Raw genomic sequence first — 14,441 nt, forward strand, 5'->3', positions numbered from 1 at the left:
CCATGCCATTTCTGGGGCAGGTGGAGCGCTCATTCATCATTGAATGCCACCGCTGCCGTCTAGGAGCATGTGACTCCAGCTCCCATCTGAGCCTCGGTAGCCCCATCTGTCCCAACGTGCCCCCACGACCTCTTACCCCTGTGTTTTCTACCTCTCCAACGGGTGTATTAGGTACTCAGTGGCCTGGGCCAAAGCCACGGGCTCTTGCTACTTTCCCATCACCCAAACTATCCATCCGTAGGACCTTCGCCACCATCTGAAGCAGGCGGCATTAACTGCTCTCTGTCTCCACAGCAGGACTCTGCCCCTAACTCCCAGGGTGAGCCTCCAACCCCCGTGTGCCTTCAGCTGACTTAGTGAACTCCAGGCTTCCTCTGCTGCCTGTGTCCTCCAAGAGGCCACGGAAGGAAAAATGGGACCCTTGGCTCTCCCACCTCCTGGCCTTTGTGCTTTGGGTTTCTCAGCCCGAAAAGCCCTTCTTGCAGAAATTGCTGTCTTATAGGATGGGTTTCTTTTCATATTTCTTTAGAATCTGCCTCCTGCATTGTAAGATCCATGAGTGTAGGGACCTTCATCTGTTTGGCTCAGTGCTAGGACCCCATATCTGGGACTGAAAAATGGTGAGCAACAGACAGCTATTTGTTGAGTGAGTGAATAAAAGACCAAAGGACAGTAGTTCTCCCATTAGGGCTTAAATGAGATGATGGCTGTAAACATTAAGAAAAATGTCAGCACAGGGTGACAAATACATGCCTTCTTCCCTTCCTCCCCTCTCCTTTCCTTTGTCCCTCTCTTCCTCCCTCCCTCCCTTCCTTCTCTCTAATACCAAGTACTGTAGTAAGGACTTGACATTAGGACAACCATAGCTGCCTCATGAGGCCAACACATAGCCCTTACCTTCCTTGTTCTTGGTGTATGTATAATACTTATAGGTCCCCCATCTAGAGGCAGACCTTACGGGAAACACTTGAGTTAACTTCAAGAATTGCATCCCTCGTTTGACATGATACTAAAGATTTGGAACGTAAGCACGAACAACATAAAATCTGAAGTTACTCTTTGACTTAGGAACCCCAGGCACATGTGGAGGCAGAAGGTTTCCTCTTTCCAATAGCTCTTGTGCCGTATAAATCATGTTAATTGTCTCCATGTGCCCGCAGCCCACGGGGAGTTTCGCAATAGCCTTTGAGGGGATTAGTGGTCTCTGGTGTTTGCTATGAAATTCAGAAACGCATCTGGAAGCAATTGAAGTTAAGGAATTAATGATTTGGGGGTTAAATAATACATGCCTTAAACAAAATAAATACAGGAAACTGTTAGCCTGAATGTCTAAATTCTCACCTCCATTTGGGGGGGGGGGGATTTTCCTAAAAAGAAAGAAAAAAAAAAAGTAACCTGACCGCATCCTCCTTTTTTGTTTGTTCAGTTTTGTGTGCAAGTTTGTTTGGTGTTTAGAAGGTCACAGGGCAGATGAAGTGCAGAGGGGCAGGGGACTGTGGAGGGCATAATTTGGGGTGTTTTGTTCCTATTATCAGACAGGAGGGAGAGAGGATCCTAACCCCTCAGTCAGGAATAATAGAGAAGTTGTATCTCTCACCGAGGCTGGAAACATTTAAATGAAAAATATTTCTTCTCCAGTGACTTTAGGCTAACAAATAAAAATGAGAAGGAAATGTGTTTTCCATTTTAGGGGCCCGAGTCTACTTTATGAGTGCTTCCCAAGGTTTGTCTACACTAGCGGAATGAACTGGAGAATTGGGCAATTATCAGCATAATCCACTTAAGAAATGAAGCCTCTGCCACCCAGGCCTCCCCAGGCCTGGCTGCTTTTTCCTGCCGCCTAGCCGTCTCCCCACGACAGGCATGTGGAGGGGCTGAGAAAAACGGTGAGCGCTCTTCCCTTGAAAAGCCAGTCCCGGGTCCCAGCCACGCTGGCTGGGAGAAGAAAGGGCCCCGAGCTGGGAGTGCGCTCCAAGCCTTCGCCCCCCGACACCCCTGGTTTCTCCTCGAGCCAGGCACCTGCTCCTCTGTGACTGAGCCCGGTCAGGAGAAATGGGTCTGCGGCTGCTACGATCGTTTCTCTTCGTTCCATCAAATATTTTTCTTTTCCTCTTATTTGAAATTCATTCCAGGCTCTGGTGGCCAGGCACAGTCAGGCTTCTTTTCCGAGGCTGGGGTAAGCCAGCCCAGGTGAGAGCAGGCCCGCTGAGCCCAGACACCGATCCCAGGGGACCGCAAGGCGCGGCTGGGGAGGGCTGGGCCTCCCGGAGAAGCTTCTGGGCTCCTAATGCATCCCGAGATGGAGTTGGGGTCCCGCCTGCAGATCGTTCAGCGCCCCCCGCCCCCCGTCGCGGTCCACGAGAACCAGTAACCGCACGGGCAAGCCCAGGCAAGCGGCCGCGATGCCCGCGCGCAGGGAGAGCAGCGCTGCATGAGTAGGGTGGTGGCGGGGGGCGGTGCACATCTTCCTCGTCTGAACCTCAGGTCTCTAGCCACTGCAGGATCAGGTCTGGCAAGGAGAGGGGAGCGTCCCCCCGTCCTCCGAAGAGTTAGTAAAAAGCTCATTGGGGTGGGGGCGACGCGCACCAGTATGAAAGGATACACAGTGGGAAATGAGCCTCCCACCCCGGGGTTCCAGCCCCCCTCCCAGAGATACGGCACACAGACGCACACACATGTGCACACGCCTCTGTATCCTATGCACCCGGGTCCCCCCTTACACGGTGCCGCCCGTGGCTTTCCCCACTGAATGATCTGTCCAGAGCTTTCCGCAGCGAATGCACGAGACTTCCAATTCCAGATGTCCCCAGCTCTCAAGACAAAAAAAAATCCAGGGATGACCGGAAATCGAGGTGCAAGGCAGTGCCTACCCCTCGCCCCGCCGCGGCCTCGGGAGGGCGGCGCGGGGAAGGGTCCAGCTCCATCTTGAGGCGCGGGTCCCTGCGCCGAAGTCTCCGGGACGTGAGCCGCAGGGCGCGGGGGGCGGGCGGCCGCACGCGGGCGGAGCGGACCCCCGGGGGCGGCTCGAGTCCCGGCTCTCCGCGCTCGGGGTCTCCTCCCACCACCAGGGATCCCTCCCGCGCGCCCCTCCCCGCAGGGCGAGCTGGGCCCCGGCCCGGGGCGGGGCCGGGGGCGGGGCCGGGGGGCGGGCCGGGGGTGGGCGGGCCCTGGGGTGGGCGGGGCAGGCGGCGGCTGCGGCGGCGGCTGGAGAAAAGTTGTCCCGGCCAGAGCGCGCGCTGCCGCGGGATCCGGAGCCGCCGCGTCGCCACGGCGGGGGCAGGCGCGACCACCGGATCCGCAGCCGGGCCGGCCGACTCGCAGCCGGGGGTCGCCCCCGGGCATGGGACAGCCGGCGGGGACGGCGGGCCGGCGCTGCGCCCCGGGCGGGCGGAGGGCGGCCTGAGCTGCCGGGACGCAGGATGCGCTCCGAGGGCGCGGCCCCCGGGCCGGTGGCGCCGCTGTGCGGGGCGCTCAGCCTGGTGCTCGGCGCGCTGCTGGGCAAAGGTAAGGCGGGGCGGGAAGTTCCCGGGTCTCGGTGAGCCGGGGCGGGGGGAGCCGGAAGGCGGGGTGTCGCCGGGACCTTGGGGAGGGCTCTGTTCCCACCCGGAGCGCCTGTGCCGGGCACCCAGCGGCCCTTCCCGAGCCGGGAGGACCCGGTTGGGCGCCGCGTGAGTGGGGTCTGGGCAAATTCCGCTGGTCGGCTCTATCCGGGTTCTGGGTGCCTCCCAGGGGTGAGGGGGGGCGTGGCTGGGGGGGGCACTGTGGCCCCCAGGCCCGAATTCCGTGCGGACCTAACCCAGCCCCAGCGGTCACACTGTGGAGCGGGGAGCCTGCCTCGTTGCCCCCCCCCCCCCAGCCCCCCCGGTCGGTCACACTGACAGGAGGTCCAGGAGGGCGGACCTGGTCCTTTGCGCCCCGGCCGTGGGGTCCCGAGAAGCGACCTCGACCCCCGGAGGAACGCGCGCTCTCCGCGCGCCGCTCGCGGGGGCCCCGGCGGGAGCCCGCCTTGGAGGCGGCGCGCCTGGGGCGTGCGGCAAGGTGGGGGGCGCGGTGGCGGCCCGGGACCTGGGCTTCCCGGCAGCTCGGTCCCCGGAGGCCGCGCGCCTCAGTCTCCTCATCTCGGCAATGGGGACGACGACCCTGCCTAAGGCTGGGGAGGCTGCGGCGAGCGAGTGCCGGGCGCGCAGAGGGCTCACGGAGGGTGCCGCTGCCACTGTCGTGGCGGTCGTGGGCGTGTGCGCTGGGGCCAGCGGCGGGAGCGGCGCGGAGAGCGGGGCCCGGGCCCGGAAGCGCCCTTCCCGGCCGGGCTCCGGCGCCGGGGCCGCGGGCGGGCGGGGACTGCGGCGCGCACATCGCTGTGCGGAGTCCCGGCTGCCTGGCCGGGCGCGGAAGAGGAGAGGGGCGCTCCCCTGCCGCCGGCGGCGCGCGGGGCGGGAGACCCGGGTCTCAGGGTGACACGGCGGTGGCACAGGCGTCCCTGCGCCTTCGCGCGGCGCCGCGGCCCGGGCCCGGCCGAGTGCAGCCCGAGGAGAATCCCGGCTCTCTCCCGGCCCAGGCTCTGCGGGCTGGGCCGCTAAGGCGTCGGGAGACACAAGTTGCCAACTGAGGTTAAAAAGTAGCATTTGCTTTTCCAAAGTGCTTAAGCACCGACCGAAATTCCAGAGAAATCTGCGTGCCTTGAGGCTGCAGGTTCCCAGGCGCACCGCCTGGACAGAGTCGTTGTTTTCTCGAACAGTGTTCCTTTCTCCCAGAGCCCCAGGTAGACGGCAGTGTGCGCTGGCGCGCCAAGGGCTGGGGATACTTTTCTGTTTTATCTGAAAGAGCAAACATTCGGCATCTGGCGCCTTAATTCTGCTGTTATAGCTCTGGGTCCTATCATTTGTAGGATTCGGTTTCCCAACATGTAAAGTGGCCATTAAAAAAGAAATCCCTTCCCCAAATATTTCCCGGCGACTTTGGGATGGGAAAGCGGCTGGACGAATGATGTAGAGGAAGGTGGGGTCATTGTAAAGTGACCAAGGGGTGAGAGCCCCTGATCAGGTTTACTCCCCGCCTCCTAGAGGATGTAATCAGGCCAGAAGTCTGGGTGCTGAAGGTGCCTTGTAAAAGTAAGTTGTGGGCTTCTCCTAATTAAATCCCTTCTTTCCGCCCCCCCCACCCCCCAATCTGGAGGGTTCTAACTGTGATTTAGAAGAGGTACCCTTACAAATGCCCATGTAGAGGAAGCTAAGGGCAGAGATTTGGTGGGAAAGTGGGCCTGGGAGTTTTATTTTCAAAATGCTATTTGCACAGCAAGGGTTGGAGGGACGGAGACTACAGGGATGGAGATTTCCCACCTCTACCCACAGCCGCCCCTCCCTGGCTTAGCACCACCTTGATTTTCCTTTCCTTGCTTCCTTCTGCTTGACAGTTTTCAGCTGCGGTTCGGGGGCCTGCGGCCGGCAACTCATCCCCTGTCAAATGTTTTTCATTGTTTCCCAGGACCGAAAGCATCACGGCAGCTCCCTTCTGATGCCTCCCCAAAGAAAAAGTGAGATTTCTTCTAGAGAGGAAAGTGTCCCCACCCTCATTTAAATCTGTGCTGGCTGGGGGGGGGGGGGGCGGGGGGGGGGAGCCTTCTCTGACTCTTCCTGCCAGAGGATTTAAGTGCTGATTTCTAGAATCCTTGAAACCACTGATCAATGTTTAGTACCAATTGTACGTTTATTTTCCACTGTGGATTTAAGTCTCTGCAAGTCTCAGGGTTTAGAGTAGAGTCCTTGTTCCTGGGAGGTTCTATAAATAGCCAGGACGAAAGAAGGGAGTCTTCGTAAGATTTAAGACCTAAGATGTAAGTAAGACTCGGGTAGGTGAGGGGAAGTGTCCTTCAGTTAGAGGTTGAGGAATTGACCCCAGATGAGGCAGCGGGAGGGGCCTCGGTGGGCTGAGAGGCTGCCCCAGAATGTACTCATGCTTGTTGGTCGCGTACAGGACCCTGGGGAAGGTCACACGAGACCACAGCCTGTTCTGAAGTCTGTGGGGCCCGATGTGCTTCAAGATTCAGAAATACTGAGACCTTTGAAGAGCTAGCTGGCCAGAGGCATAGGGTCGCACACACCTACGGTATAGCACCCCCAGGCTGGGTGTGGGTTTGGACCCTGTAACTGCACACATTGGTAATTTTGCATGAACTGTGCAAGTACGTAAAGGAGGATAATACCCCAACTAGCCTCGCCTTGCTTCGCTTTATTTAATTTATTGATGCGTGTAGTTACTTCTTCTAAAGATTTTATTTTTAAGTCCTCTCTACACCCACCGTAGGGCTCGAACTCACAACCCGCATGCCCTACCGTCTGAGCCAGCCAGGTGCCCTGAGGCTCACTTCGCTTTGGGTCCACACTGGCCACCAAGTGAATTAAGACCAAACAAGCAGACCTTTTGGGATTTCGAGGTTCTTAAAATGTTTGTTTGTTTGTTTGTTTTTATTTATTTTTGAGACAGAGCGCAAGCAGGGGAGGGGCAGAGAGAGAGGGAGACACAGAATCTGAAGCGGGCTCCAGGCTCCGAGCTGTCAGCACAGAGCCCCATGTGGGGCTCGAACTCACAAACCGTGAGATCACGACCTGAGCCGAAGTCTGACGATTAACCGACTGAGCCCCCTGGGTGCCCAGGTGTTGTTTTTTAGAAAGTGAGTGGGCTCCCCAGATTGGGAGAATTCATGATTAAAGCAGGATTTACAACTTCAACCTTGGGTGCACATTTCCATATGCCTCCACTGTGCCAAAGCTGGACATAGGAGTGCCTCCTGGGTGGGCTGATAATTCACCTGCTTCCCCTCCTTGCTGCCCTCCCCCAGCCACTTGGGCCTCGGGCTCTTTCTTCTTCCTTTGTCTCACTGTTCGCTTAATCACAAGAGTGGCCAGCATCAGGCAGAGAACTCAGAACTCTCAATTATATTAGTAGTTAGCACCTCCATGAGCAGAGGTTAAAACAAAGCCTCTGCATGTATTAGACATTTCATACATCCATAGTCATGAGAAGCAAGGTTAATAAAAACGAGTCTTTGGTATATTAATTGGAGTGAAAGGGAGTATTACTGAATTAATGGAATAAATGGAAAGTCTGATGGATAGAATTTTTTTTATAGCAATCCACTTTGTTTAAAAGTCAGATGTATTAAGATATAATTTGCATACAGTAAAATTCACCCTTTTGAGTACAGTTATATGTTTCGACAAACCTGTGTACTCCTGCAAAACACCACCACTGTTATGGTGCAGAATATTTCCATCACTCCCCAAAATTCGTCTGTGCCCCGGGTGGCCTCCCCACAGCCCTTGGCAGCCGCTCGTCCCTTTTCTGTCCTTATAGGTCTGCCTTTTTCATAATTCCGTAAAAATGGGGTCATGAGATGATGCAGCTTTCGAATCTTTTGCTTAGTACAGCGCACTGAATAAATATTCACCCACATCCAGTACAACAGGTTGTTCCTTCTGGATGGTACGTGACATTCTGTCGGACACCTGGGTCACACTCGTTTGTTTCCTAGTTGAGGGACATTTGGATTACCCCTAGCTTTTGGTAATTATGCAAAGCGTCACTGTAAATACTCACAAGCAAGTTTTCACGCAGACGTAGTTTTTTATTCTCTTCGTGTATGAACCTGGAACTGGGATTGCCAGCTGTTACGGTTAGTGGATGTGTAACTTTATCACACTGCAAACTCTTTTCGTACGTAGTGACATTTTGCATTCGCACCAGCAAGGTATAAGAGTCCCAGCTGATTTCTGTCTCCATCACTGCTTACTGCTCGCCATTTTGTTTTCTTTGATTTTTAATAGTTTTAGGAGGGGGCAGTGGTGTTTCTTTGAGGTGTTGGTTGTCAGCCTTATGACTAATGGTGTTCAGCATTCTTTGTGATCATTTGCTGTTTTCTGTTTTCTTCGGTGAAATGTCTCTTTCCGATCTCTGCCCATGTATGTTATTGGTTCTTGTTTTTCCTCTTACTGATCTTGGAGGATCCTTTATATATTATGGTTGTGAGTCCTTTATCTGATACATGTTTACGGAGATCTTCTGCCAGTCTGTGTTTTTGGAAAAGCAAAGGTGTGTAATTTTAATGACGTTTGCTGTGTTAATTTTACTCTTGGTAATTTGGGGTCACATTGAAGAAGTATTCGCCTAGCCCACGGTCACAGGGACGCTTCACATGTTCACCGTGTTGTTCAGGCACCTCCTATTCCTACTGACTTTAGTTTTTTCTTCCGTCAGTTACTCAGAGGAGTGTTGAGATCTCCAGCTCTGTTTTGCAGCTGTCTGTTTTTCATTAAAGTTCTGTCAGCTTTTCCTTCGTATATTTTGAAACACAGCTTTAGGTCCATACACACCTAGTATTGTTATGTCTTTGTGGTGAATTGACCTCTTTTTCATTATGTGATAGCCTTCTTTATCCTTGGAAAAATGTTTTGAGGTCTGTTTCATCTGCTATTAACATAGGCACCTTAGCTTTCCTTTGATTAGTGTTTGCGCTTGTCAAATCTTTTTTTTTTAATTTTTTTAATGTTTATTCTTGAGAGAGAGAGAGAGAGACAGAGTGTGAGCAGGGGAGGGGCAGAGAGAGAGAGGGAGACAGAATCTGAAGCAGTCTCCAGGCTCCGAGCTGTCAGCATAGAGCCTGATGTGGGACTTGAAGCCACAAACGTCAAGATCATGATCTGATCCAAAGTTGGACACTTAACTGACTGAGCCACCCAGGCGCCCCCTGTAAAATCTTTTTTTTTTTTTTTTAACTAATCTATTTATTTATTTTTATAAATGTTTATTCTTTTTTTTTTTAAATGTTTATTTATTTTTGAGACAGAGTGAGACAGAGCATGAACGGGGGAGGGTCAGAGAGAGAGGGAGACATAGAATCCGAAGCAGGCTCCAGGCTCTGAGCTGTCAGTACAGAGCCCGACGCAGGGCTCGAACTCACGGACCGTGAGATCATGACCTGAGCCGGAGTGGGAAGCTTAACCGACTGAGATACCCAGGCGCCCCTATTCATTTTTGAGAGAGAGAACGTGAGTGGGGAAGGGGCAGAGAGGGAAAGGAACAGAGGATCTGAAGCGGGCTCCACGCTGACAGCAGTAAACCCAAGGTAGGGCTTGAACTCACAACCCATGAGATCATGACCCGACCCGAAGTCAGACAGTCAACCGACTGCGCCATCCAGGTGCCCCTGTGTCTTTATATTTAATGTCGTTTGTTGGGTTTTGCCTGTTCATTCCATCTGTTAATCTGTGTCTTTTAATCTTTGTGTTTAGACCATTTATATTTAATGTGATTATTGATATGTTTGTATGGAAATCCACCACCTTGCTCTTTGTTTTCTTTATAATCCCCCTGTTCTTTACCTTTTTTTCTTATTTTTCTGCATGGTTTTGTATTGTATATATGTTTCATGATTCCATTTATGTCCATATTGGCTCACTACTCCTACCTCTTTAAATTTTAGTCATTGCTGTAAGGTTTACAAAATACATCTTTAATTCATCAAAGCCTACATTCACCATGTGTTATGCTGCTTTAAATGTTGTGTAAGAAACTTAAAACAGTGTACCTCCAATACTTTTTCCCTCTATGTATAATCCTTTTCAAGTGCATACATCTTACACCCTAGGAATCGCTAAGAGAATTTTCAGTTAGAGATTATTTGTGTATACTTTGAGGAAGGATAAAAATCATGTTTCATTGGCTTGCCTTGGTTTCTGAGTGGGTACTTCTTATACCCTTGAAACAGTTTTCTCTGCGGGACTTTGTTCTGTCTCCTGCTTGTGTGCTGAGCTGCACAAAAGTGTTTAAACACCTTAGGGATTTAGAAGTTAACTGCCTTTAAGGAGAGAACAAAGGTGAAATACAACACAGCCAAGTCTGAATTAGCAAAATTTCCAGGACAGCGGTTCTAGATACTCTCCTAGAGTGACTGATTCCTTGTCTTCTGCAGCGTGTACGTTCCTTTGCCACTGATTAAGGATGTTCTTAGCGGTGATGTTAGGCGTGTTTGGTTCACAATTGCAAATGTCTGCAATGCTAAGGCAATTCAAAGGGTCCACATAGGAGACCACGCGTTCTCTACATAAAATGCCTTTTCTTTCTTCTTCAGCACCCTTCCTGTTGTCAGCCACACGCAGAGCTGTCACTTATGGATCAGGTAGGCAGGCTCAGTCCCATAGAAGGAGAAGCTTAAGTTTGAGCCTTTGTTGTGTCATTTCCTAGATGCATTGGTCAGAAGCCTGTGTCAGCCACAGAAACATCTCAGGGCCGCCTGAGAAACAGGGATTTGGAGCGCATGATCCTGGAGGTAAAGGGGTCAGAAGTTGCCTTCTTATAATTGATGTCTTGCCTCACGGTGCTGCCATCATTTTATTCATTTTATCTCTGTGCTCCCGTTTTAGAATCTAGGGAGAAAGAAAGTCTAGAACCCTGGGCGAACTTTAGCATTACCTGGGAAGCTTTCAAAAATGCTAATCCCCAGGCCCTACCCCACACTGATTGAATGAGGATCTTTGGTAGCGGTGGACGAGGGGTGGGCATCAAGGCGGGGCTGGTCGTACTTAGTTTTCTGAAGCTGCTCTGGGGATTCCACGGTGTATCCAGGATTGAGAACTGGTTGCCTAGGGTCCTGTCTGCGCAGAAAAGGTGAAGACCCTGTGACGGCCGCTTTCACCATTTCGTATTCAAGGGGAAAGGGTATTTCTCCCGGACGAAAAAGGAGGAGCTGTTACGCAAGGCGGTGGGATGGGCGCTGGATGCGAAATCAGCACCTGTCCATCCAGCCTCGGTTTCACGACGTGGCAGTAATAACACCTGCTCTGCAGGATTATTGAGAATGTGGAGGGAACAGCCAGTGGGAGACCTTAGCACCGGGCGTTAGTCTCCTGAGGCTGCTGTCACAAGTGACGCCGAACTGGGCAGCTCAGTACGACAGAACCGTATTCTTTCTCAGTTGCAGAGCCTGAAATCTGAACTCTGGTGCCGGAGGGGCCGTGCTTTTCTGAAGACTCTGGGGGAGGACCCTTCTTTGTTCTGTCTGCTTTGCTGACCCCTGGTGCTCCCCGCCTGCACCTGGATCCCCCCAGCCTCTGCCTTCCTCCTCACGTAGCTTTCTCTGCACACCTCTTCCCTCTGTCTTATGAGGACACCTGTCACTGATTTCCGGCCCACCCTACCCCGGGGTGAAGTCGTCCTGAGATCTTGGACTGAATTACGTCTGAAAAGACCCATTTTGCAAATCAGGTCACGTTCACAGGTCCCATGTGCACATAGCTCTTGGCGGCCACCATTCCATCCATCATAGCCGGCGAGATCAGGCACGTAGAAAAAGCTCACTAGGGGCGCCTGGGTGGCTCAGTCAGTTCAGCGTCCGACTTCGGCTCAGGTCATGATCTCACGGTTTGTGGGTTCGAGCCCCGCGTCGGGCTCTGTGCTGACAGCTCAGAGCCTGCAGCCTGTTTCCGATTCTGTGTCTCCCTCTCTCTGACCCTCCCCGTTCATGCTCTGTCTCTCTCTGTCTCAAAAATAAATAAACATTTAAAAAAAAAGAAGAAAGATAAAAGAAAAAGCTCACTAAACCATAGCTCTTAGGATATGCATAATTACCAAAGCCACGGAGAAGGGGAATCACACAACGTGATCCGATAGAAGCTACCCGTGGATATTTTTTAAGTAACTGGGCATCATGTATAAGAAAGAACAGTGAGCATGGCAATATCAGAGAACAGGAAACTCTGGTCAAGTGTGAAGGTGTCCACTCATTATCAGCCTAAACAGAGAGCCGGTGGTTTATATTCTGAGACCTCCCTTGACGTACTTCATGCTTAAATGCAGCTTAGATGTGATTCTGTCTGGCTTAGTCTCCTAATCCCCGTGATACCTGCCTTCTCCCCTGGGTCCCCAGAGTATCAGAACCATCGAGAACAGCTCTCTCGTCTTTCCTAGGTTAAAGTTTTCACCCAGCTCTGCTGCGGACTTTTCGTCGTTCTTGTTCGGTGCCTCCCTCCGGCCCCTTAATTACAATGTCTGCTTTCCGCCGTGTTTCCTCACGGTCTCTGCGGACTCAGAAGCAGTAGACGTGTGGATATAACACTACCCACTTGGGCATATGGTGGTCGATGAGCAGCTCTTCGAGGCAACGAGGGATTCTCGTTTTCTCCAAACAAACAAAGGAAGTTTAAAGCAGTCACCCGCCATCCCCACCACAGACACAGAACAGAAGGCTACTTCTGCTCTAACCTTGGCGTTCCAGCGAAGTGATGATTTGAAGCCAAAAAAAAAAAAAAAAAAAAAAAAAATCAAAACCTCACCCCATAAACAGGATGCGGTGCTGGGAGCAGCATCTCCAGTGGGAACAATGAGGTTGTGTTTGAAGCCCTCGGACAGGTTTTCCCTCCTCCCTGAGGGAGGTGGTCTTTGAAAACGCACCAAAACGCCCCAAATCCCTTGATCAGTCCTGACTCCCTTGGTTGCAAATAGTGAAAAACCTGACTTGCAGGCATGGAATCAAAGCCACAGACTTTAAAAAAAGGAAAAGAAAAAGAAGGCGGGTAGAATAAATGATGTTGCTCAGGTAACTGAAAAGCCTGTGTGGGCTTCAGACACTGCTGGATCCAGGGGTCAGTTACTGCCACCAGACATAGCTCCTGGCTGTCTGTTCTCTCCCATGCCCTCTGTGTTGGCTGCGTTTTTGGGTGGTCGTCGTTGTCACCAGGGGCCCTCCAGCTTCACGTCCTGTTCACAGAGCGCACTCATGAAAAAGAAAGTGGCAGGGCGCCTGGGGGGCTCAGTCCCTTGAGTGTCTGACTTTGGCTCAGGTCGTGATCTCATAGCTTGTGAGTTGCAGCCCCGCGTCGGGCTCTGTGCTGACAGCTCAGAGCCTGGAGCCTGCTTCTGATTCTGTGTCTCCCTGTCTCTGCCCCTCCCACACTCAAGCTCTGTCTCTGTCTCTCTCAAAAATAAATAAAACATTAGGGGCGCCTGGGGGGCTCAGTCCCTTGAGCGTCTGACTTTGGCTCAGGTCGCGATCTCATGGTCCGTGAGTTCGAGCCCCACGTCGGGCTCTGTGCTGACAGCTCGGAGCCTGGAGCCTGCTTCCGATTCTGTGTCTCCCTCTCTCTCTGCTCCTCCCCTGCTCGCACTCTGTCTCTCTCTCTCTCTCTCAAAAGTAAACAAACATTAAAAAAATAGAAGGACAGAAAGCAGCTTCCCAGGGGTGCCCGGGTGGCTCACTTGGCTGGGCATCCAGCTCTTGATTTCAGCTGAGGTCACAGTCTCAGGGTTGTGAGATCGAGCCCTGTGTTGGGCTCCACGCTGACAGCTGACAGCCTGCTTGGGATTCTCTCTCTCCCTCTCTCTCTGCCCCTCCCCTGCTCCCTCTCTCTCTCTCAAAATAAATAAACGTTAAAAATATTATCAAAAGAAGGAAGTGGCTTCCCAAATGATCATAGAAAGAGTTGATGGAGTACATCTCACGTCGCTCACTGGGGTCCCTGCCCAGCCCTGAGCCAGTCAGGGGCGAGACGAGAGAGAGAACGGAGGTGAAGACTGGCCGGGCCTGGGACGTGCTGGTCTCGGGAGCCCGGGGTCATCGTACAGAGGGCGTCGTGGCCCAGAGACCGGGCAGGCCCTATGAGACGCCGGGTGGGCACGAGTCTATCCAGCCAAGCAAACGAGCGACACGAGGGAAACCAGAAGCCAGTGGGGCGGCTGCCTGTGGCAGCTGTCATCAGTCGGAGGCGCAGCCCGCGGGAGGTCACCCTGTCCCCCGGCCGTGTGCACACGCGGCCGCGTCCGGGCCCTCACGCCTCCTCCCCCTCCCGGGCACCCGCACCGCACAGTGGTTTTCTCTGGCTTTCCCTTAGCTCTGACTTTCCTCCTCCCCTCCCCGCCTCCCTCCCTGCATCAGACCTTCCGTCGGGGGCGGGCCGGGGACCGGGCACTACAGCAGAGGGGCAGTGAGGTCTTCTCCCTTCTGCCACCTGCCAGGCGCCCACCCAGGACCCAGAGGGGCCCCCGGACTCTGGAGCCTCAGCCACAGAAGGCGGCCTTGAGAGGCATCCTCGCTCACGAGCAAGAAACCGGATCCTGGGGGAGATCTCCATTTGGGGGGTTTCTTCCGCTCCAGCGCCGTTTCCTCCTTCCTGCTCCCTGCGTAGCCACGTGTTTGTGAATCTTTTGGGTCAGTGCACAGCCTCAGGTGACCGTTTTCCTTCTTTTCCCCCTTTATAACTGTAAGCAGAGAATTGACTCTGAGAGCAGGCCCTCTCCATTTTCCTTCAAACTCGGTGTTTTCGTCTAGTGCGCTGATGTCCTGATGACAAAATGCCATTTTCTTGCCGGAGTCTGTCATTCCCTGCTACTGGTCAGTTGTCTCCCCGGCCATGGTGTGGCCCCTGGACACCCTCCCCCTCCCAGCATCCATGGTG

General features: G+C 53.2%; 1 protein-coding gene across 1 annotated transcript in view; it reads left to right on the forward strand.

The window, feature by feature from the left end:
* The first annotated feature begins 2,299 nt into the window (after nucleotides 1-2,299).
* LOC125915017 (transmembrane protein 132C-like) overlaps nucleotides 2,300-14,441 on the forward strand; it is a 105,409-nt gene continuing 93,267 nt past the window's right edge. Inside the window, exons 1-2 of the mRNA XM_049620639.1 lie at nucleotides 2,300-2,367; nucleotides 3,098-3,504. Of these exons, the coding sequence (XP_049476596.1) occupies nucleotides 2,300-2,367; nucleotides 3,098-3,504 (475 nt within the window). The remainder of the gene's footprint in view (nucleotides 2,368-3,097; nucleotides 3,505-14,441) is intronic.

This window comes from Panthera uncia (genome assembly GCF_023721935.1).
Source record: "Panthera uncia isolate 11264 chromosome D3 unlocalized genomic scaffold, Puncia_PCG_1.0 HiC_scaffold_9, whole genome shotgun sequence".
NCBI lineage: Eukaryota > Metazoa > Chordata > Mammalia > Carnivora > Felidae > Panthera > Panthera uncia.